General features: G+C 38.3%; 2 protein-coding genes across 2 annotated transcripts in view; one reads left to right on the top strand and one right to left on the bottom strand.

Moving 5' to 3' along the window:
- Window positions 1-25,907, bottom strand: part of LOC100167672 (protein dachsous) — a 131,863-nt gene that overhangs the window by 65,523 nt on the left and 40,433 nt on the right. The window lies entirely within an intron of this gene.
- LOC100568756 lies at window positions 10,581-25,174 on the top strand. Its single transcript, XM_003241628.4, has 2 exons — window positions 10,581-13,873; window positions 13,965-25,174. The coding sequence occupies exons 1-2, from the start codon at window positions 13,699-13,701 to the stop codon at window positions 14,786-14,788; spliced, it is 999 nt and encodes a 332-aa protein (XP_003241676.1). The 5' UTR covers window positions 10,581-13,698; the 3' UTR covers window positions 14,789-25,174.

Below are 25,907 nucleotides of genomic sequence, written 5' to 3'. Positions count from 1 at the left end.
ACACATATTTCATAGCAATAGTAAATATTATAAAAGTTTTAAAATATATAACAAAAACAAAACGTTAGTACGCTTCGACATTCTTCGGCAAACTGATGAAAACAATTTTTTTTTACAAAGTTTTTTGTACCAGGTATACTAAATTTGTCACACCCCACAACTAGTTGTCAAAATCAGTCGCTAGGAAAACAAACGTATTGAAGAACGATAATAATTTGTCTCTTTATAATTAATTTCCTTGTCATTTTATAGTATTAGATTATCATGCTCAATTAAACTCAATTATAATTCCAGTATATAAGTGTGATATATTTAATGAAATTATAAAAACTGTATAGGTAAACCAATCATCACGCGGACGACTTTTCATACATCGCTTTATTAGCTCTGACATTGCAGGTGTTTGATCTATATTTGGATCGGAAGAAACTATAATATTATATTTGCTGCAGAAATGACAATAATACAATATATAACCGCAATATTGTAGTTTGCAGACCGACGATATGTCAGAGCGCGAGGCAGTCACTCCGATATACCGTAATCGTAAATGATATATATATATATATATGTATATGTATATATTATATATGTATATGGATAATACGGCTCTGCGGGCTGCTGACGTGTAATAGTAAGTGTATATACGAATACGATATACCTATAAACGACAAGTTGAATTATAATAATAATATGTAATATAGTATTCTCGCCTATACATAATATTATATCATATTAATATGGTTATTACTTATTTGCATCGGACGCGATGAATAATCGTGTGAAAACGATTCGGACGTATCCGCGCGTTCACGCACACATACACACAAACACACACACAAAGACGTGCACATAATAATATGATAATGTCTCGCTCATATACCCATATCCGTTTTCGTTATTAAGTGCTCGAGAGAGTTCGCGTCAACCTTTACTCGGTGGTGACGGAAAAACCACGGAATTGCAGGCGGAATAATAATAGTATATTACTGGTGTATAACTTATGTGCAGTATTTGATATGTAAACCTTTATATATATTTATACACACACACGAGTAGGCATACTATATATTATTATATATACAGGGCGATTCTTTTATCAAACAACACTTATTATTTCAAAAAGTGTACATTTTTTTGAAAATATTTTTTTACATACTTCCAAGTCGCTTATAAAACAACGTTTTTATTAAAAAATTATATTTTTAAATATTTTTTATCCATATAATTTTTTAAGTTTTTTACTTTTTTGAATGACAACATAGGGTTTTAATTTTATATTCCTAAGCAGAATATTTTTCTTAATATTTTGATACATGAAAATCGAATTTGGGGTGAGTAGTTTATGAGTTATAAATATTCAAAGTTGAGATGAGCGGAGAGGAGTTGTACGGGGTTACCCCGCGAAATGTTTATCCACTTCTCCGCTCATCTGTTGTCATTCAAAAAAAGTAAAAAAAACTTAAAAAATTATAAGGATAAAAAAATATTTAAAAATATAATTTTTAATAAAAACGTTGTTTTATAAGCGACTTGGAAGTATGTAAAAAAATATTTTCAAAATAATTTATACTTTTTAAAATAATGAGTGTTATTGTTTGATAATAGAATCACCCGGTATATACGAACGTATAAAGAATAAATAAACGGGGAGGGAAACCACACACTGCACAATGGATCGGTGCTCATTAACAACAGAATTACGGAGAGACAGTGATGTTGCAGCAGTGTATGTGTGAGCGTGTGTCTGTATATATATACCTTCGTCGGCTCCCAAAGTCACATTTTTCTCTCAAGCGCCGGTCGCAGCAGCAGCTGACCAGCAGCGCACCGGGGCCGGAACAACATTATAGAAGAAGAAGAAGGCTGTGGCAGCGGCGGCGGCGGACAATCCAGAGGCGTGGGCTATAAGGCAATCCATCAGGCTATCCGGTAGCCTTCTGCCAGTTAATCATCCTATATTCAGTGGTGGGTCTGTGCGAGCGAACGGGCGCTCGCGTTGTGTGCACGTCGAGTATGTACCTATATACACACTTATACATACTGCGCACACGAGCTTATATTATATACCATACGCCATCCGTATGTATATTATACGTTATTATATTGTTATTACGATCTCGGTGTACATGTCGTAATGCGAGAAGGAAAAGAATAACGATAGATGGGCAACGAAATAAAAAACCGCCGACAGCAAAATAATATAATATGTCTTTCGCGTCGTTTTAAAAGTCACTATACTTATTATAGTACCTAAATACATGTACTACCTACCTACCATCATCAGGCTCGGTATAGAAATACCGGGCGGTATAATATTGCGCGGAAAAAACGCTGACCGTATCATAAAAAAAAACAGTTAAAATTTAGTCGATCCACCGTTTTATTATAATATATTGAAATTGAAAATATATATAAAGTATATAAAACGCGCTGTACAGGCTTCACACATACATACTTAATATGTATTTTGAATGACAATGTCAGCAGGGGATTTAGATCGGGTTAATAATAATATGTATTATATTTTGTTATTATTATTACGATGGCATCAACAGTGTCGGAGTTTTGTGCGCTGCGAATCGTGTAATTTGTTTCGCGGTCGACGCGCTTTGCAGCAACAGGTAGCGAGCAGCAGTACCTACTATAAGGTATATCGTCCCGTATAATACAATAACACATTACTCGCGACGTTATAATATTATTATGGGCGGTAAAAGAGACGAACGCGGGAACCTATCTACGACACGCGGCCAAGTACGATCGTTTGGCGATAAAAGAAAATTACGACGGTCGCGACGATAGGAATATACTTAAAAAAAAAATTGCTATACGGGTGAATCCGACTAATCGCTTGGTCGTATTATAGTCGTCGTATATAATATAATAATATATATAATATAACATTATAACCTAAGCCGGTGCGGCGATTCGCGCCGGGAAGATGAAGTAAAAATAAAATCGAAAGCCGACCATAAAACGAGAATGTACAATTAAGTTTATGTGCCGCCTGTGGTGGTGGTGGCGGCGGCGGCGGCGATGGTACTTACCCCTACACGAGTAGGTACCTACCTACTGCAGGTAATTGAAATTTATTGCGAGAATACCACCGCCGCGGATATATAATACGCGAAACATTCTCTACATAATAATAATATATAATATTATTATCGTATAATATATAAACGTATGTTTTCTTGTCTTTTTTCGAAATATTATATTTTATATACATATACATATTTATGTACATGAGCGTAATATACAATCACACACGTAAGTATATAGGTATATATAGCCATATATATAATATAATACATGCGCGCAACAATTTATTCGTTTTGAATCGATCAGTCGCGTATGTATAATATACTAAGTACAACCGGTTCTCTCCGAATCTTCTCGTGACTCGACGGATATAAGCTGACGTCGTTTTGGCAGTTGGGCGAATTTTTGAACAGAGACCTGGGTTGGTGTCGTCGTAGATCACACATCAAAGAACTATAACTACAGCTGTAACGCGTTCGTTCGGAAAGTCTATTTAAATGTTGAAAATGCGGGGTATCCCACGCATCATATATAGCTATTATTATGTATAACGGTATAAGCAATATATTTTAATTGTGTCGGATAGCAGCTAGGTCACACAACGAATATAAATAAGTGATAAAAACAATTATTGACCGTCTCGACGAAATATGATGACATAAAACACGGGTATACATCCAAACGGTGTCTATAAATCAAAATATTATGGCCTGTTTAAACCGATACGCATCGCTGTTGCTGCAGCTGGTAGTGGTGCCCGCGTATACCCTCTGTTTCAGCGGTCATTGCAGCTAAACCCTAAAAAATTCGATTGGCGTACGCCGTAAACGCAGTGGCGTCGTAACCATAGTACTGTTGGGGGATTGAAGATAAAATCAACCATGATAACATTACCCTGTTAGAGGAATATAATTTCGTGGATCGATCTTGAAGCCGGTGTTTGCGTATAATTACATAAATATATTAATCGCGCCTCGATCGCAACCGTAAACACATTACCATAATATACTTAAAATATTTAATATTATATGGGTACGAATCAGGGGTTTTCAAAATAATTCTGAACCCTCCACAGTTCACCTATACATTATAATAAAGTCCTACGCGTGCGTGTAGTATTAAAAATGTACGTATTAATTTATTGTTTTGCTGCTTATGGCCAGCTGCAGCTGTGGCGCGGAGTACCTATAATAACAATATAACGCATATTTATATATATATAATATCGGTAAATACTCTAAATATGCGACGGAGGATAACGAAGCGAACGCTTAGTGAAAACACGGCCGTAATAATATAATATAATAGATACGAGTAACTATGGTATGTACACAGTACGTCAGTACCTATAAGTACGCGTCGTAATATAATATATTTCGTTATACATATTGTAATATTGTACTGCAGTCGGCGACAATTGAACCGTGTCTCTCCCGCACACAACCTGCAGCAGCCGAAATAATAACTATATAATAATTCGTTGGCGTACGCTTGTTATGCTAACGAGGTATCGAATTTTGTCGTTGACAATAATACAATGACCACGCGCATAGGTATGTATTTATAAATATATATATATATACCTATATAGATACACAACGTTGCTGCTGTTGCCGGTACAGGTAGGTAGTATATATATATATATAATATATATTATAACCACCGACTAGACGTCACGTGTGACGCACGCATATACTATATACGCGTAAGTACAACCTTTGTGTATTATAGAGGTACGTAATAATGCGTATACTCTGGTGTGTGTATGTGCGTGTGTTTACTGGAAACGCGTTCCGACTGCTGGTCATCTCGTTAGCGCGGAGACATATTATTACAATATAAATACGCGTATATTATACGGACGATATTGTACCCAGTGTATATAGATATGTGTAATGTGTGTGTGTGTGTGTTTTACATATTAATATATTAGTAAATAGTTTATAGCAATAGGGGTGAAAAATATAATCGAAAGAAACATATTAAGTAAAGACAGTGACGTCAACGATTGACGACAGTCTGTGTACTGCAGTATAATGTAATAATTATATTGGGGGGACGGAGTGGCCGAGCGGACTAAGGCGTTGGTTGCGACGCGCACCGTCACCGGTTTGAACCCCGGCCACGGGTGGCACTTCTCTTGGGGCAGTCACGGTGTCTGGTGAGAGAGGCCGCCTCTCCCCCCTGGCATGGCAGATACCTATACGGGTGCCCACTTGAAAATTCTGTCAAACTAAAACGCACGTGTTAACAACCTACAGTACCCTCCCCCGCAGTTAAAAACTACTCAATGGCCTAAGTTGCCGCAGGTTAATTTATGAAAATAATTATATTATTATTATCATCTGAAGAGTCTGGAATTGAGTTTTGGCACATATTATATTATAGATTATATTATTATATTATTCAAAAACCACAAACATTTTTTCTCAGTGATTCTCGTGTACATGATATTATAATACAGGTATTACATATAGGGAGTCAGGAGTTTGGTCGTTCTGATTTGTCAAAAATGATCACCCGTCACCCACGCACACGAAACCGGAAACAATGGCAATAACAATAACAATATTAACATTCGATAATTGTTTTGTGGCGTTACTGCAGCGTGTGAAAACGTTCCGGATAATATAATTTTATTATCGCGACTGTGGTCGTGTATTGCAGCGTGAGCAAGAAAGAGAAGCTTTAGCAAAGTGTTAGATATTATTAATTGTGACTGTTATTATTATTATTATTATTATTATTATTATCGCATCATCGCCGCATGATACATACTGTAGCGAGACGTGTGCCAATACGCACGTCCGTCGGCGGCAATTGCGCTATTTGTACGTATATTTGCTCGTATTTTTTTTTACACTCGTATTTTTGCCGTTTTTCCGGTCCGATAGGTAGTCGCCGCTCAGCTCCGGCGTATTGGTCGTCGTCGACGTCGCCGCCGCCGCGTGATGATGTACATTATAAGTGTTTTTTTTTTAAATTTTATTTATGTGTTTTTCTTTACCAAGTTATTTTATATAAATTATACACGGGTGTCATTTTTTGACCGCAATATGTATGTAAAAAAGCATATTAACCGGACAACTAGCAATTGAGAAAAAAAATTATAATCGCGAGCGTATATTGCATCATATTCGAGTATACCTATCGACATCGATTATGGATTATAGATTCGAAAGTATTGTTATATATATTTGATGCATATTATAATATAATATGTGCAATGCGATTGTACATATATTATTATTATTATTATTATTATTATTATAGGTATGTGCAGTGTACCTTTGCAGAGTACGTGTTCCGTTTGAAAACAAAAACAATAATAAGAATAATTATCATATTTCTGTAATGCGCCGAAGGCGTATACGATAACCGTGGCGCGGCGATCGAGTGAGCGAGACGAGCTACAAGCATTAAACAATTCGCCGTCGTCGCGCGGTTGTAATCGATTGGTCGCGGCCTCAAAGACATATATTATTATTACCACGGCGGTTTATGGCCAATCTCGGAATGGTTTTTATTTACTATATTATTATATATTATATATATATTATGTGTGTCCGAAGACGACAACGCTTGTATTATATTATTACACTACACATGTACTAAAACAATCGGCGACCCCGTGTGGTCGTCAGCTATACAACTTGTAATAGTTATATGTTTGGCCACTGCTATAAGGTTATTTTGTCGCGATCTGCGCTCACGGTAAAAAAAAATAAGAAAACGAGACATGAATGTGATGTATGTATATCTCTAGTATTATACATCAGAGTCCCGAGAGCATCACGAATATATCGTAAGACATCTGCGTAGGTATACCAAATAAGGGCTTTGGATTTAATGCACTAAAATAATCGTTAAAATATACATTAAAAAATTATATTTGAACAATTTAAAAGAATTCCTTGTTAAAGATAAAAATCAGATGCATTATAGATATCATATAGTCATACAGGTACCTACATATAGTGAACCCGGTATATTAATACATACGGTACAGTAGGCGTATGTATCGTGGTTTGATCCATCACCAAAAATTATTTATATAATGATAAATATTATGTAGTTACGTATAAAAGCGTCGTAGTGTACTAAACTACACCAATATAGGCCTAAAAATATGTATACAAATTTCGGACATTAGAAGTTTATTAACTATTATAATATGTGTTTGAAAAAGTTTATATGAGGGGCGTTTAGTGAACTAACATTAAGCAAGATACCCCTGCCTGTACCACTCCACTATACGTTCATCTAAACTTTAAATAATACCTCATGAGTCATGATACATAACTACTCGTCTAAAATTCGATTTAATTACATAAAAGTACTCCAAAAAGTACTATGCAGAAATGGTTTAGAAATGGTTTTCTAATGGCTTAGAATAAAGAATTTAAAATGCTTGTTGTCGTTAAAGAAGTTAAAAAAAAAAAAAACAAAAAAATAATTAGGATAAAATTAGTGAAAAAAAATAGTTTTATTTTAATGACCTGGTCGGTATTATAATACGTGTAACAATGACCGAGTTCCAAGTGTCTATCTGTAGTAGGTACCTTATATTATATAAAATATTAGACATTCGAAATTTTAACGTCTATCATCCTGAATATCGTATGATACACATGTATATACTACAGAGGCGATGACGTGCGCTATGACTGCTCGCGGTTTGTCTCTCACGGGCCGGCGCAGAGCAGAGGAGATTATAATTTACATCCGATAAAGAATAATATACAGTAATAATATAGTACCTGCTATTATATACATCACACGCGATATATCTAGCCTAATAATATTATTATTATTATTATTATTATTATTATTATTATTACTACTATCATCGCATCGTCATCAGCACAGTCCTGACGTAGGCGAACTTAACACCGCGGCGTATTATCTACATTATAATAATAATATAATAATACAATATATAATATAATATTAATAATATAATATATAATAGCAGCGCGCGCTTGCAGTAATTAACTATAATCGTGTACCAATATACATTCCTCGTACAGTCGTACGCCGCACTCATGCATATTATTATAATGGTTCGTTGCAATTATAGGTATACATAATAATATATATATATAATATAAATGCGTGTGTGTGTGTTCCGATCGAACAATGTCAGAGATATACGCGCGATGATGAATGTCATATAATATATAATATAAATAAAGTTTAATAAACGCACACACGCGTACTTTAAAAGGACGCCACACCCGCAAATAATATGATGGTGTTGTCTCTGTATATACAAACGTAAAGGTATATTATAAACGACTTGGAAATTTTGCGTCCAGTTGAACCATTCATTTTGTGTTGTTAGCTATTTACCATTATATAGTAAATAATTGATCTTTTAATTTATTTTAATGCGACTAATGTAGTATACATTATGATACGGTAAAATATTACAATTTTAAAATTGAAAATACTCATAACTCGGTCTAATGTTGAGCACAAAATTCGATCTCACTTTAAAACAAAAATCTCCTATGTTGTAAGTCTGCAAGATTGAGACTACACGTATTCAATATGCGACGTCCTCTCGATAAATACCTAATAAATACCTACATAGGAGCGGCGAAGGCAAAAAAAATTTAAAAAACGTGGTAGAGTGCAAACCCATATGCGTACCGTTGTTGTCGGTTTTTTTTTTTAATAATAATATAACATAATATCACAATCGTCCACAAACAAAACAAATCCGTTTCATCGGTCGTATTTTAATTTATTATATCGTTTTGCAGCAGCCGCGGTTCTTTGCGCGCGCGGTTTTACTCTCTTCTCTTCATTTCTGCTAATTATCCAAACCCGTTCGCATTGCCGTCATTGCGGTGATGTGTATATATATATGTGCGAGGTGTGTTGCCGACACTATATAGTATACACACACACACACACACACACACACACACACTGCAGTACACAAGGAATTATATGCTGAACTCGTGGGGCAAACACACTCGATTAGGATGATTCGAAACGGCTCGTAACAATAAAACAAAAATGTAACACGTCTAATAAACGTCAAGTCGACTGACAGATTAGCGCCGCGCCGCAGCCACCACGTTATACATATATATATATAAATGTGTGTGTTATAAATATATTGTTATAATATTATATACAATATAATAATATTATGCATTATATAATACGTATGTATACAGGAGGTTTGTGTTTGCACAGGATATTTTTACGAATCATCAGCGCGACGGTCTTGGATTATAATATATAAAGATGACTGCATGCAGCAGTGCAGTATATACTATATACATATAGCAGCAGTGCTCGAACGTATACAGACATCATCACTACGCAGTTCACGAGCTAAACAAACACACTTTCGAGGGCGGCTAATTCGTAAATCGTATATACCTACCACACAATGCCGGCTATTTATACGATGATATTTATATAATATGCGTTTATATGCTATTATATCTGTATAATATTTTAATATTTAACATTTTTATATACGACACAATTCAATGTCCGGAAATTAATTAAAAAAATTAAAACCACTGCAGTAGTTGGTCTGTAAAAAAGTGAAGGATTTTGAATAGGGTCTTTTTTTTAATTTGAGTGAAGACTGTCATTCAGTAATTTGTAAATTTAGAACCAATGTGTAATGGGTGAAATTGGATAAAAAAAAATCAGTCAAACCAAATCGTGTGCTAAAAATAGGTGTTACTATTTGCGAAAATACAAAACTTTAAGAGCGTGATTAAAGTGTTTAAAATTTGAAAAGTCCACAAAATGTTTATCTCCTCTTTGTAGATTCTCCCAAAAACTAATTTCAACACAAGGTCATCCGGCATGTTATTTGAAATCGTGATCACACTGTATATTATATTATTATAATACCTATGTAAAAGACACGCGTGATATTAAAGATAATATTATACGCCAGTCGTTCGTGCCGTGCTTGAACGAATAATATAATATTTCTATTCGGGCACTGGCTGCAACGTGTACATATCGTGGTGATGGTGAATAATATAATATAGCATAATACATATATTACTGTTTTAAAGGGCTGTATATCAAAATATATTATATGGTATTTATATGCATGTTATTATAATATTATACCGCGGCAGGGGAGGAATGCGACACGTCGCGGTTCTAGAACCGAATATTCCACGGAATTTTAAACTTTCGTATACCACGGTGTATATATTATTACTATAATAGGTACTCCTCCCCCCCCCTGCACCACGACGAGTGGGTCACATGGATCAGGGTGAATTTATTATACCGTAAACGTATTTATGTGTGTATGTGTAATGTGTATGATATTCGCGTAAAGTCGTCGGTGTGACGTTCCGGTCGAGAGGTTGAATGAAAGTGTACACAGGTGGAGGAGTGGAGAAAAACGAATCGAAATTCCTCGCGCCGCGCACACGGGCGTATATAATTTATAATATATAATATTATACTATATGTCCACAATGAGAAAATACAATATTATATTATTATACTGCGAGCTATATATGCCTAGTAGGTACCTAGGTATATATAAGCGTCTTACAATAATATAAACGGTAAAAATCACACACAAATATATATATATTATAAATAATATTATTATATAGTCAGCACAGCACATTATAAATGCGGCGTCGCGGGTCAGAACGTGATAATAGCTGCTGCAGTTGTCGCGCCGGGCGAGGAGGGCTAGCCGTTATTTGAATTTCACGAACGGCGAAAAAAATACCGTCACCGACGTGGTAGTCGAGAGGTGTCGTCGTCGTCGCCATCGTCCCCGTCGTCGTGTGCTCGTTTATGTATACGGCGTTATTATGTATATACCTCTATAGTATATATTATTTAAATAAAAGAATAGAATAAGTATATACATACATAGCAGGCGAATTCCCCTCCCCCCACCCGTGGGCCTATATCCTGTATATTATATTATTCCTCTTGCCACCGTCGCGGTCGTCGTGCGCCGACCGTCGTTTCTATTCTCTACGATTTTATATACATAAACCTATACTTGTATATAATAATATATATTATGTATATTATCGAAGTTATTTATATTTTTTTTCCGTTTCTTTACGTTTTCTTCCCCTCCGACACCGCCCCCGAGTATACCCACACACGCTCATATGCGTTACAACAATAACAACAACAATAATAATAATATAACGTAAGTCGTTCGTCGCTATTGCTGTGAGCTCAGGTGACAATGGTCGCACGATTCGACCCGGAGCCGTCGACGACGACGACACATTTGCGGCGGCGGCGGCAGTCTCGAGGACGGGGACCGGGCGCGCAAAGGCGGCGTATATAATGATATTGTAATAATGTGCTGCAGCTTACAGAGGCGATTCTTCCCACTCGCCTGGACAATATTATTATTATTATTATTGTAACGGGTAAACGACGGCGATAAATAAAAATATTACAATATCATGCCACCGCCGTCCGGGCGACACTAAACGCTGGCACGTTGTGGTTTTGCCTATGCCAAGCGCCTCGCAAATATCCCCTCGTCGTCTTGCCACGCAGGACATTACAAATATATTCCTAAATCGTGTTTTGCACATACACACACACACACACACACACACACACACACACACACACATTTTAATATTATCTTCGTCTTTGTCGCGGTCGTCGTATAATACCGAAGAATGTGCCGCGTATAATGTATATACCTAATACGAAAATTCCAATACGTGCGTACCTGAAGCAGCGGCTTTATATTATTATAAAAATATATTACATTAGATAGAAGAAGATAAAAACGCATCCAGACTTAGGACGGTTCGTTAAGAAAATTACAATAAACGGCAGAGATACGTCACGATACCATGAGAGTGATGATATTATACATTATATAGGATATGAGACCTTAATTGTTTTCACAATGAGACAAAGGAAAAATGTATTCTAAACTTTTACTATACTTCCGTAATAAATTTTAATATAATATACATACTTTGTAAATTCAAAATATTTAAATATTTGAGTGATTATAATATTATATGGTATAGGAGAGATAATGACTTTTTTAAAAGTAAAATTAATTATTGGGGATAAAATATGTTTGAACTGCTAGGTTATAGTAGATCAGGTGTGCTTGACGGCATTCAAATATTTATTATTATAACGTTTGTGGCGACAACTTTGCAGGCGGGTTTGTCGAGAAAAATATAGTCAAACTTGTGAGAAATTATACACAAAGGTACCTACGTGTCTGCGGGTGTAGTGATTAAGAGGTATAAATATAGTAAGAGGGCCGCGATGGAAGGTAATGGACCGCACCGCCGCGTGTTTCCAACCACGACGGGAACTATATATATAATTTTAATCCTGTTTGAATATCGAATTTCTTTAATATGTATGTGAGTATATTCGGATTGGTAGTTACCTAATAAACAATGTGAAAACTATAAGCGGCAACGTGTAGAGTCCATAGAATATATATAAGGACGACAGAGCGGTAGATCGACTGGTGGGGTTGGAGGGTGTTGGTGTTATAAAGGGTTGGGATATGTTTCCTTTAGATTACCAAATATTTTTCAATAAACCGATTTTATTTTGTTTATTTGTGTACATCTTAGAATGGGGAGATAATTAAATTTGTGGCTTCGCGATGATTTTGCAAACTACGTAAAATGTGGTAGTTTAATTATTCGTTGGGAGGGAGACGACATTTTTGTAAATTTTACCTACTCCCGCTGAAAATATTTGTATATATCATATTAAGCACTGTCTAATAGAATATTATAGAATACGTTTGCGCTTATCGATCGCGAAACGCAAAAGCGGCTCGGTTGAAAGAAAATCGACAGCATTTATATTATTGTATACGCACTACCCATCCGTCCCGTGATCGCATGTCATCGTGTGCCGTGCGTGCGGTAGCCGGTCGCGGGTAGAACAGGCGCGGACAGCCGCGTTACCATGGGTTGGTAAAGCCGTCCGGTCCGGACCGCGCCGTGGGTGCCGCCCGCACTTTAGGCACCACTGGCAGAGAGGTGCGTGCATCACCGTCGGAGACGGCGGCGAGAGAGGACCGACGAATCGACCGGGCGGATGTTTATAACGCGGGCATCCGCCGTAGCGACCCGGTCAAACCGGCCGTCTCGCGCGTTTTCCACTGCCCCCGCCAAACCGCACGACCGGCCGGAACCGTCCGCCACCGCATCGGCATGTCATTTCCTCTTCCTCACCCGCCGATCGAACGACAGACCACAGACCCTCCCGAGCGTCGCCCGCGTATTCGGTATTATTATTATTGTTTTTGTTGTTGTTACAATATTTTATTGAACGGTGGGCGCCCGTCCGGCGGATACCGGCGACCCGCACGTCACCGTTTTCGATCCGTTTGTACCGCGCGGCGACGGCCGACCGCCGTTTAGACCGCAGTCAACGATCGTACACGAGCGCGAGCGCACACACGTTTACTGCCACCGGCTTTGCTTGTCATTATTGTTATTATCATTTTCATCGTCGGCGTCGTCATTAATATTTACTCCACTGTGGTAGTCCTATGTACAAACGTCACCGAGTTTAAGTATTCTATAATACCACGATAAACGACAGCCGGTAAAAGATATATTGGCCGTAAGAAACCTCCACCTATATAACCACAGGTCGAACGACTTTAATATGGTCTATTTCACGGAAAAACTCATAAACGAGATACGCAAGCGGTCGTGCATATGGGACACGGCTGACGTGAACCATCTGAACAAGGAAGTGCTGACCAACATGTGGACGGAGATCGCCGGAAATCTTTACTCCGATTGGCACTCACTCAGCGGTTTCGATAAACGTGAAAGAGGTAAACAAAAAATTATTATTATTATTATTTTTATTGTTGTTTTACCCTCCTTAACTTTTTACTGATGATATCATTCGAATTTCCCATACAGTAACTGATGTCAAGAAAAAGTGGACAAACATCAAAGACTCGTTCGTCAAGGACGTCAAGGGCAACAAACCGAGAAAGTCCCTGCGCTTGCCCGAGCACCGGAAAAAGTACTATCTGTTCGATCACCTACAGTTTCTGATACCGTTCATCCAAGACTCGAAAACCGGTGGCGGCAGTCGATCGGCTGAAGACGGTGCCAGCAAACCGGCGAGTAAGAAAATGCGTAAAAATACGCTGCACGGTGAAGACTCGTCGCGGAACTCGCCCTCGATGGCAGCAGCGCCACCCTCGGAAACCGCGCCCAAAAGACCGGAAACGCTTCAACCGGATATGCAGCAGCACGCCGACTTGCTCAACAAATTAGCGGGCAAGACGGCCACAGACGTGCTATGTCAGCTGGACGGCGATTTGTCGTTTATGGTGTCGCTGTTGCCCACCATCAAGTCGATGAACGAAAAGCAAAAAATCGACTTCAAGATCGGTATCCTGCAGCTTGTGTCCCGGATCAAGTTCGACGAAGTGCAAAATAATCTCTCAGTTATGCCCACGTATGAGGAGTTAACTGTGGCGACCCCCAATCGCAAGTGCTTTCCAGCGCCCCGTCAACAGCAGCAGGCAGCGGGCGTTAGACACCCGCTCGTCTACGCCACTGTGTCATCTTCTCAGCAAATGCAACACCACACCAACCAACAACCGGCCGTCGAGCACGAGTCGCCGCGAGTTAAACAGGAAGTGGTCGACTCGAGTCCAGGGTCATCGTCGTGGTGTTTCGACATGGACACCAGCACCGAAGAAGATGTGGATTATACTCCTAATTGTATATAGATATACCATATACGCAATGATAATTATATTTTATTTATAGAAACTCTAACAAATCATACCTACTATATTATAATATGTCATAATATTTTGTCTATCTATGTATTGTGAATAAAAATGTACATTTATTTTTACGAATCAGTGTTTATACTATTAGAACGTATAGTATATCGATCCAGCGCAATAATAATGCGAATGCATTTGTATACAGTGCACTGCTATAAAACGTGAAGGATTAAAAATCAATTTTGAAACCTTTACCGGTTTTTAATTACAACGGTCATCGTAAAGTACAGCAGCCTATATATATATATATATATATATATAATAATAATGTATTTATAACACACACGCTGTTCCACGGAAATGTTATAATTACAATTACAGTAAATTATATTATATTACATTATGTATGGGTAATGATGTATATATATAAATAATATATTATATTATACACTCGCTATAATAATATAATATATGGTAGGAAGGTATGCTATCATCGTCCGGTTGTAAAACTATATATACTTTACATATTACATAATATATTACACATTACACACTGACGTTCATAAAGCGCGTATGCATAATAGTAATATTATATAAATCGTAAATATGGCGAGGTTCAATAACTCTGCCGCGCGCTGTAGACTTGTCGCGTTCGGGACGCGCGTCAGTTCATAATAGGCATATATTCGATTTTCGACCGATATTGTATTAAAATTTCTCAGCAGATCGGATACGTATACCATTTCCTAGTTCCAAAATATATTGAAATATATAATATTATGTTTCGAGTATTGATATCGGTGGCGGTGCCTCGCGTATCGTTGTATTATTATGATAAATTGCGCGCATCGTTTACGTATCGTACGTACGTCGTCGTATATTATACGAAAAAAAAGTCCACCGGGTATAATATTATTATATCATATCGCGCGTGTTGGATATTATGTATACGCATGAATGGAATACTTCCCGGAAAAATTACTACTACGGCGTAAACGTATTATATATTATATTATACCTATAAATGCATGTACAATGTGATTTATGTGCACAAATTGTTGGGAAAAAGTTTTTTTTATTTCGTAAAAAAAAATATATATTATAAATAAAAATCCATATGGATGGTATATATATAAATGTATATTGTATAAGTATTATAGACTATAGTTGTCTAGTGTTTATAATATCGTATCGATAATCGATCAACGTAAACTGCGCGCGATGTTTCAGATCGTTATCGATGCGATTATAAAACCTGTTGATATGTAACGCTGCAGACGCACGAATGCGCGCGCACGCGCACGACGCGGTAAAATATCGATTGAGTTGAATAATAATATTTAAATAGTGTCCGCCCGTCGTACACACACACACACGTCATTATATACATATGGACATATTATTATATATTCGAAACGACAAAACGTTTTTTCTTTCTAGTTACCGTACGCCTCTGTTCACACGATCATTGTGAGAAAACAATAATAATAATAGTAATAATATACGAAACGGATGTTTTAACTCCATCGGTACACCTCTCATACGTGACCACCATACCGAATATTTCGCCGAGCAATATTTTACGTCGCGAACCAATAATATAAGAACAACGTTGTATGGACTCGCAAATATGGGTTCTCCCAATGATATAATTATCTATTTATATTCGTGTGACCAGTGCAGCAGGGTAGAGCGCTTACATTTATGTATACCTACTGCGGTAAACAATACGGCTTAGGTGATTATTAAAATATTTACAAATATTACACATTTTTACAAATTACTTGTCTCGAGTAAAGTTAGATCTGCGGCGTCAATATTATAAGACAATGTGTAAAATTCGTCCCAAAAATTTGAACGGGACCCATTATTTTAAAATCAATATACCTAGAGTATTTTACATAATATAAATATATAACATAAAAAGCCCTCCCCGCTGACGATGCTCGATGTGCTCCGAAATAGTAAACGAGAACAAATAAATCACACTTTCAAAATCAAATGCCAATTTTTCCCACTCTACATATACGTCACCGATCAGCACGGTTATATGCGGGATGTGAGGCTTCTGGTTTAAACTATTTAATAATAATATTTACTTATCATAGTATGGATATATACTTGGAACTCAATGATTGGGGCCCCCCCCCCGGCTATTTCGCGCGCGAGAGACCCCACGGTTGTACATATGTGCAGTGATATATTATACTTGTGTGACGGCGTACGTGTAACGTACACATATATAATATATGTGTCTGTGTGTGTTAACAAATTGTTCGGCAGGTGTTTGAATAGGCAGTGGCGGTGTCCTGCGATCGTCGGAAAGGATTAATATACCGCGGTATACATAGGTCCCGTTGCCGCGGGTCTTTGTGGGCCGCTTTCGGCTCCTTTCGGCGTATACACTACATCCACCACCGTGGACGCCAGATGTATAATACACTTTATAACGTGAAACACGCACGCTCGCGCCGCACAACAAGCTCTATCGTAACCCGGACAAATGAACGTGGAAAAAAAACAGTATAATGAACACAACAATATACGAGAGAAAACTCGAGGGACCCGACCGAAAATAATAGCGTGGGGCGGCGTGTTGTGTGGAATAATGAAAATACGCAGAAAACGCGAGAGCTGCGACGACTACACGACGACGACCGCCTGTTGGGCGAACACAACACCTGATCATTGTCCTTCGCCACGGGACGTATCGAGTGCGCGCGCGCGCGCGCCCGCTCACGAGGGGCCCGGTCGGATCTGAAATAATATAAAGGCGTGCGTGGTGGCGGTGGCGGCGGCTGAGGGCGGGGAAGGCGCACTCGAAAAATCTGTCACCACTCGCGCTGCAGTGCGTGTGTACACGTTGGTGTCGAAAACGACAAGTCTGACACGCGGAAAGAACAGAGCGGTTAAACGTCTCAGCCGGGGGTGGGGGGAGGGGGGCATAAAAAACCAGAAGATATCGTCGTCGGGCCAGAGTCTATATAATATAATACAATAATATTGTACTAGGTATGCGCGAGTAGTTTGGGAAAAAATTAACAAATTCTCCAGCCATATTATATTATTATGTAGGTATAGTATCACACGGCTCACAAGATCACGATTATGGACCACGCGCGAACGGAAAACGTGCTTGAAACTCAAATTGCATCATGTGTGCGCTGCTGCCGCCGGTATGTCGTCGCGGCAGTACATATATATATAGGATTATAGGAATGAGTAGTTGTAGTAGTATAGTATAGTAGTAGTAGTGTAATATATATATAATATATAAGTATATAGAGAGAAAAAAATGAAATAATAATAATAATAATAAAAAATAAACGAAAAAATGTATTTATACTAAATTGCTGATAATTTAATCGGACTGCGCGACTGGCCGAGCCCGATTTCATTTTTTTATTTTTATTATTATTTTTTTTTTTTTCATTAGGTACATTATTACGTTTAAACTTGCGCGCACCGGGGCCATAAAAATAAATTGGATCACACAGGGTCCGCGCGGGTGAGAGAGAGACGGCCGCCGAGCGACGTGGATCGGATCTATCTATATAATATAATATGCGCGAGCGGACTCTTTAATTAGTTGCGCTGTTCACGTACCTATGTATTTGTGTGTATGAGTGTGTATGGGTGTGCGCTTGCTCCTCCGGTTTTTGTTGTTTTTTATTCATTATTAATACACACGCACGCACGCACGCACACACACACACACACACATATTATAAATGCATCGTGTGCCATTTTCATATATACGGGATGCACAGAACATCACGAGTGGCGCACGGTTATAATAATAATAATAATAATAATATTATAGTGGCGGTAAATTAAAATTGATGAAAAAAAACTATACGTGCATTTCGATAAATTACACGAACACGAATTTAATCGATTTCTACGGGTTCTATATTATATTATATTGCTGGGATCTATTATTATTATTATTATTATTATTATTACTATAACGACGACGGGAATAGTATATACTATGTATACATATAATGTACGTATAATATAGAACAAGTTGGACGCCGCCGTTCTCCGACGCTGTCAATTGTTGATCACGAACGAATAAAAAAACTGAAGAAAAAAAATGGGCATTTTCAAATGTCCCCCGCTCACCATACATAAATATATATATATATATATTAATATAATACATAATATTGTAATATACTACTGCACCCGCTGCAGAATGGCATTATAATAATAATAATAAAAACAACAATAATAAAAACACGCTCTGCAGCACATATTATTATATATTATTATTGTATATAAAATATAAATAAAAACGACGGAGACAGAGGCTGCTGCAGCCAGCGCCCCCTTGGGCTAAACCAAACGAAAGAGGAGAAAATAAAGGTAAAAAACACACGACACACACACAAACCGCGATCCGCGAACTTATATATGTGTACTTATCTCCAAGCCGGGATTATACATATTATGCGCTCGATTGTGTGTGTGTCTGTGTGTAATGTGCATGTAAATTGTACACACACACACACACACACTCGTATATAAAATAAATACCCGTTGCGCGTGTACATGGTGCGTATATAATAAACAAAAAAAAAAATATAAATAAAAAACAATACGACAACGGTCGGTCTCGTTCCAACTCACACGCGGGGTGCACCTATGTCCTGTAGTCGGTCTTTGTCTCCTCGGGGCCGCAAGCTCATTGAACCACGCGCGCGCGCTCTCTCGCAGCGCGCATACTGCTGCACATTATAATATTACAGACACACACACACACACACACACACCCGAGCGTATATTAGCAGACACACGCACAAACGAAGATATATAATATTATTGTATATAAATACGCGACGAGAACGTTTTATCTCGCATTTCATTTGGTTACTTTACAAATGAAAACGATGTTGAAAATATTAGCATAATGGTGTAATGGATACGGCGGCGGCAGCGCTGTGTACACCCGAGTCTGGTTTGTTGTGACCCCCGCCACCCCGCTCTTCCTGCGCCTGCGGATCATTCAACCACCCTCCACCTCTCGCACCCCACGTAGACGGCCGCGTTCTTCCCCGCAAATCCTTGTGCCGGCCCCCGCTGCAGTCGCCACTGCCGCCGTTTCCCTCCCGCGCGCGACCAAGTCTCTTCTCAGTGGCGGCGGCGGATACACAGACACACACACACACACACACGATATATAATAATAATAATAATACGTACCAAGCATATTATATTATTATTATACGTGTATACGCGGACTTAGAACGGACAAACGTATACAATAATATAGCATTTATACATAGATATTATACTTATATATTATAATGTTGTGTGGGTAGATACACTGCAGCGGACACAGATGAGCTACCTATACAAAGACTGTTTATATTTATACACTTATATAATATATACACACAACACACATTACATAATATATTATACTACAATAGTAATAATAATTATCTTATAATGCGCATGTGTGCTGTATTGTATATTAAATATATTATATTTTGTACCTATTAGTAGGTATACTCCTTCGTAACCACCCCTCGTCGTACGTGCGCGGCTGCTGCACGTCTCGTCACTTTTTTTAATTTTTCCGTTAATAATCATATTATAATCGTGTGCCGCCGACCGCCCCCACGCGTAGCGGTCTCCATATCGTGTAGCGTGCGGCCGGGAGGTGTTCCGGTGAAAGTCTCGTCGGCTACCGAAAAACGCGCGAGCCAGACACCAATTCACATAACAATAATAATATTATTATATTAGACGAGTAAGGATCTCACGACAAACCCGTAGTCAACCGAAAGCCCGTCTGAATATTATAAATTTACTACACGCAACAGAAGACACGATATACCAAAGACTTCCAAAGGTTTCCCTTTATTTGAAATTATATAGGTACGATCTATACCAACAATTTGCAAGTAAGTATAATACGTGAGATTGCGGACGTGGATAATGGGTGAGTTAGAAGACTTAGATTATTAGTTAGTGAGATTAATTGGATTGTATGATTTAAATCTATATTTTAGTGTATATTGTACGTCTGTATATAATTAAAATGTAACGTCTTCTGACTGGGTACCCACCACAGCAGATTTGGCGGGTAGGATATTTAAAATACGTATTCCAGGAAAATTGAACATTGAGATAATGTTCTGGGTTCATGAGGTTCTTGAGTTCTTGGACTTTTATTTTTGCATACTGCAACGGAGTTAATAATATTGAAAGATTCCTAGAGATTTTTTCGATTTTTTTCTCAATCAAAAAAAAAACAATGATAAATGCGGGTTGATTAATACCTTGGGAATATTAATATTATTATTGGTTGGAAAATAAACCGGAAAATCAAAAACATCGTCAACGCACTTCAAAACGGTTGGTGGTTCTAAAAAGTTGTTTCTCAGAGATCGTTCTGAACAGTTGTTACTTGTGATCTGCGACTGGGTTGTAGACCCAGCTTCATTTTATTCAAAGAATCGAGAGATTACTTTGTTTTATCTATTGTTGTTTTTTTTAACTTTCCAATTAGAATCATTAATATTTTTTTGATGAACTTATATGAACTTAGAGGGGGGAGTTTGTATTTATATTTATATTTTTATTGATATTGACCAGTGTGATAACCGGGACGGTTTTATTTAGAGTCTTATTATTTTTAATAAAAGACATTTTAATGAGCGTGTACGGAATCGGTAATTACCTACGGCCATGAATGGCCTTGAGATAACAACGAATCTAGTACCTATACGGTATACTTATACGATACGCAAATTGAAGCTGGATTTACAATTAACTGGTATAAGACAGTGGTATATAACACTAAATTAAATTAATATGAATATTAATTTACATTGTGAATTTACAAAAATGAAATAAATTATCTCACAAATCATTAAGCTCAAATGAGGATTAGAACACATTTAAAATATTAATATTAAGAGCAGCAAGAGCGCACGTCCGTGTACAGTACACTATACAGTGCGACGCGATGACCGGCACGAAACAATATGTTCCAAGATCTAAATCAGAAAATAGAATTATTACACAGGACTCAGGTTTTTTAATTTCATATTGCAGTATTTATTGAATTAGTAAGAAACCCACACGATTCCTATTACTTAAACATTAAGCCTAAAAATTGTAGGAATAATGTGGAAAACAATAGGACGTCAAAGATAAAACTAATATACCGTCTGTCAAATACTCGTTTATTGCGATACCTAGACAGGACTTTGTTGTACCTATATATTATAATTGTCTTCGAGTGGAGAGTAATCCTCAGAACACTCCCAAATATTATTAGCACGATATTCGTTCTCAGTGTGCGCAAAATTTCGATCTGCAGTCTACACATAAAATACTACAACAACTATAATAACAACACGCACTCTCACAATACGCTGCAGACACGATTTGATCCGGGGACGATGACAGTATTCCCTGCAAAAGACCGAAGGATAGAAAATATCTTTTGCAGTAAAGTTGTGTTCGCGAGTGGCGGACCTCTCGCCAAGGCAAACTTCGCAAGTTGTTACCGAAACTAACCGAAAGTTAACTGTAGCATTTTTCACTATTCAGCGTAGTATAGCGCCGTATAGGTACGGTTTGATGTAGCATGATGAGGTAAGCGACATACCCCCTCTGCGCCCTTCGCAACCACCAGAAATCGGGGGAGGCCGCTAAAAGTTAAATATTTATATATCATGTCCTAAGTCCTACAGTATGATAATTGGACGATGGCGTATGGAATAGGTATACCAATAATTATACATAAATAGTTAACAGCGAGTAAGCTTTATAATTATGATATGATATATTTTGAAATCAGTACGACGAAAAATAATACAATAATAATAATAGAAAACGATCACGTGAGGCGACGACACTGGTGTGACAGCGTCCACAAACAGTCAACTCACACACATACACACACACACACACGCATAGACACAAGAGCTCGCGCGCGCACCGTTGCCGGTTCGGACATCTGCCTACGTCGTGGTTGTATTGCGTGTCCGCCGCCGCCGAGCGCGCATTCCACATCGACGCATTGCATTCCACCGCGCCGGATTCCCCTTAACGCCCGAGCGGGTCGACGTCGCCGTCGCCACCGTCATCTCACTCGACGCGGCCGCCTAACTCTCTCTCTCGCTCCCCGTCCCCAGTCCACCGTCGCTCAGAGATCTTATATTAATTCACACTCTTCGCGCTCGCGCCTGTACATATAAAATGTATTTTGTATTAAAACGACGACACCCGACCCAAAAGCCGCAGTCGCCCGCGTTTTTGTTTTCATTTAACATCAGCCGCCGCCGGGCTATTGAAAAGTGATCATTATTGTGGCGAATCGTTCGCTGTTAATCACGTTCGGATTTGTAGGTGATATTCAATATAAGTATAACGATAAGAAAAATAAAAGTTTTTGAAAGAGAGAGAGAGAGAGAGAGAGAGAGAGAGAGAGAGAGAGAGAGAGAGAGCAAGGAATTAAGCATAATATGACTATAAGTGCACAGTGCCCGTGATTAAAAACGCATGTACGCGATAGATATAAGTCAAGTCCGGTACGGATAGCGTCGTGTAAGAAACGTTTGACCTCTCAGCTCTTGACTTTTCCGCGGCGTATGCGACACGAAAGAGCAATCAATTGAGGGACGTGGAGTCGGGGATGAGCCACAAGAGGATACCCCCTTATCCGACAATAATAAAAACTATAATATTAGACTTTTAGTCGGCACTCGGCACTCAGTAAATTTGCTTAATGTTTCCTCATGGATTTTTCGTTGAGATCGTCCATACGCAGAATCTAGTATAAATTTGTAAATCACGACTTGTATAAGTATCATACTAGGTGTGATTATCTTCATAACGATTGCAATAAAACGAAAACACAGTCGTCAGTCGTCACCAACGATTTATTATGATTAAAATGAAAATATTATCAGCTCGACTCAGGCCTGGTGCAGCGGCCGGTGAGCGGGTAAAATATATAAATATATATAATATTATCCTATTAACTACGCGTGTGTACAATATAACGTAACGTGGACGCGTATAGTTTTACCGCTCGCGCTCGTGCAATGCGTAAATATAAAAAATATAATTTTAACGCGTACCTCATGCGCGAAGAGGAGGTATATGTATAGGCGGTGCGCCGCGGATCAAGTGTGAAATAGTCAGCCTCCGGCTACTATATAAACGAATAGCCCAACGTATATACGCAGCGGCGGTGGCAGTTGGGCCAAATACCACAGATGAATAATAATAATAATAATAATAATAATAATCGTCGTCGTCGTATTCCCTCATATTATTATACACAATAATATAAGTGCGTGTAATATACGCTCGCGTTGAGCAGCAGAACGCGCGAGCACCAAACCGTATTTAATATACCTATAGAGGTGCATATGTACCTTCGCACACTCCGTGAGTGTGTGTATAATGCAATGCCAGAGCTAGGCAATATCGCCTCCTCGTAATAGTAATAATAATATATAATGTAATATTCATCTTCTCTCCGTCTCGAGACACCGCATCGATCTGCGAGATTTATGAACGCCCACCCCTTCACCTCCCCACTACCCCTGCGGCATGAGCCGTATATAATATTATATACTCCTCCGAATGCGCCAGTAGTAGTAGTAGTAGTAGTAGTAGTAGTAGTAGTAGTAGTAGTAGTAGTAGTAGTAGTAGTAGTAGAAGTAGTAGTAGTATTGTAGTAGAAGATGTAGTAGTAGTTTTTTTTTTAGTTTTTTCTCATTCGTGATGCGGTGAACGGGAATACAAATAAGACGAATTTTAATTGATTTTACTATTCCACCTCGCGCGCATGTAGCAGCAGCAGTAGTTTCCGCTGCCGAAGAATACCCATAACACGTAACATATTATGTTTGTGTGTGTGTGTGTGTGTGTGTGTGTGTGACGGCGATTTAAACGGTTTTTTATTATTATTATTATTTATTTATTTTTACCTCGTTACACGCGGCGGCGTCGACGACGAAACGACGATGGCCGTTTGCACCGGTGACCGCAACGACTGCTGCACGCGCGTGTATAAAGGAACCTATCTTGGATTTCGTTTATTTATGTGCGCGTATACGGCTCAAGGGCAAAAGAACAATGTAACTACAAATTGGCACGGTCGATATCTGCTTTGGGTCGGAGGTGGCGGGGGCGGTGGCAGGGGACGAGTGTGCACATATATAAATGTAATAATATTATGTACAAACGAAATATCTCTACACAATATTATTATTAGACATCGACAACCTGCGTGAGTTTCGCAGACATAGCTGTAACGCGATCGCTCGGAGGCGGGATTGTAAATATTATATCATCACGGGGGCTGTATAATAACAGCGGTAACAGTGTATACCTATCCAAAGAGGTGATATATGCGCCCTCCGATCGAGTAGAAATCGCCGGTGGATGGGACAAACGCGGACGAAACGATTATCTCGCTGCATGGACCGCCGAAGCGGTTTTAACGAACAAAGGTAGGTAGGTTGGTCGGTCGTAGGTTGCATAGGTAACTCCTGTATATACATATAATATATATATATATATATTAAATAACACGCAGGTATATAAATAGTATAAAATAATGAACTTACTAAAAGCGATTAACGCGGCGCGGCGGCGTCTTTAGTCCGTTAAAAAACCCATTACTCGCGGTCGAGAAATTAGTGTAAGGGTATTATACAGGCGCAGCAGGCGAGGGGTACCGTCATCAGTCACGGTTTTTTTCTTTTCCCGTCGCCAAAACTTCATACGTTCATTCGGTGTCATTAGATCGCTTAATCGAGACCGAAATCGACGATCGATGAAATATTTTTAAATATTATAAAGCTGAAGAGTAATAGAGTTGTACGTTTGAATCCTCTAATTTCAGAAACTACCCGACGGATTTCAATAAAAGTTATATCAATAGACTCTGAGGGTGTTTTGGTATCTTTTTTCAACTCCTATAGGGTTTCTATAGCGAGGCTCACACAGATACATGTTAAATTTATCGTTTATATTTTAAATGTGCAACAAAATGCCATATCCTTATACTACCTATTATGTTTGTTGCTTATTGACTCGTAAACTACAGTCTACACGAGGACGAAAGTTTAAGAGG

The sequence above is a fragment of the Acyrthosiphon pisum genome, chromosome A1, assembly GCF_005508785.2.
Source record: "Acyrthosiphon pisum isolate AL4f chromosome A1, pea_aphid_22Mar2018_4r6ur, whole genome shotgun sequence".
In the NCBI taxonomy this organism is placed as follows: Eukaryota; Metazoa; Arthropoda; class Insecta; order Hemiptera; family Aphididae; genus Acyrthosiphon; species Acyrthosiphon pisum.
This window is presented reverse-complemented; position numbering and strand designations above follow the sequence as displayed.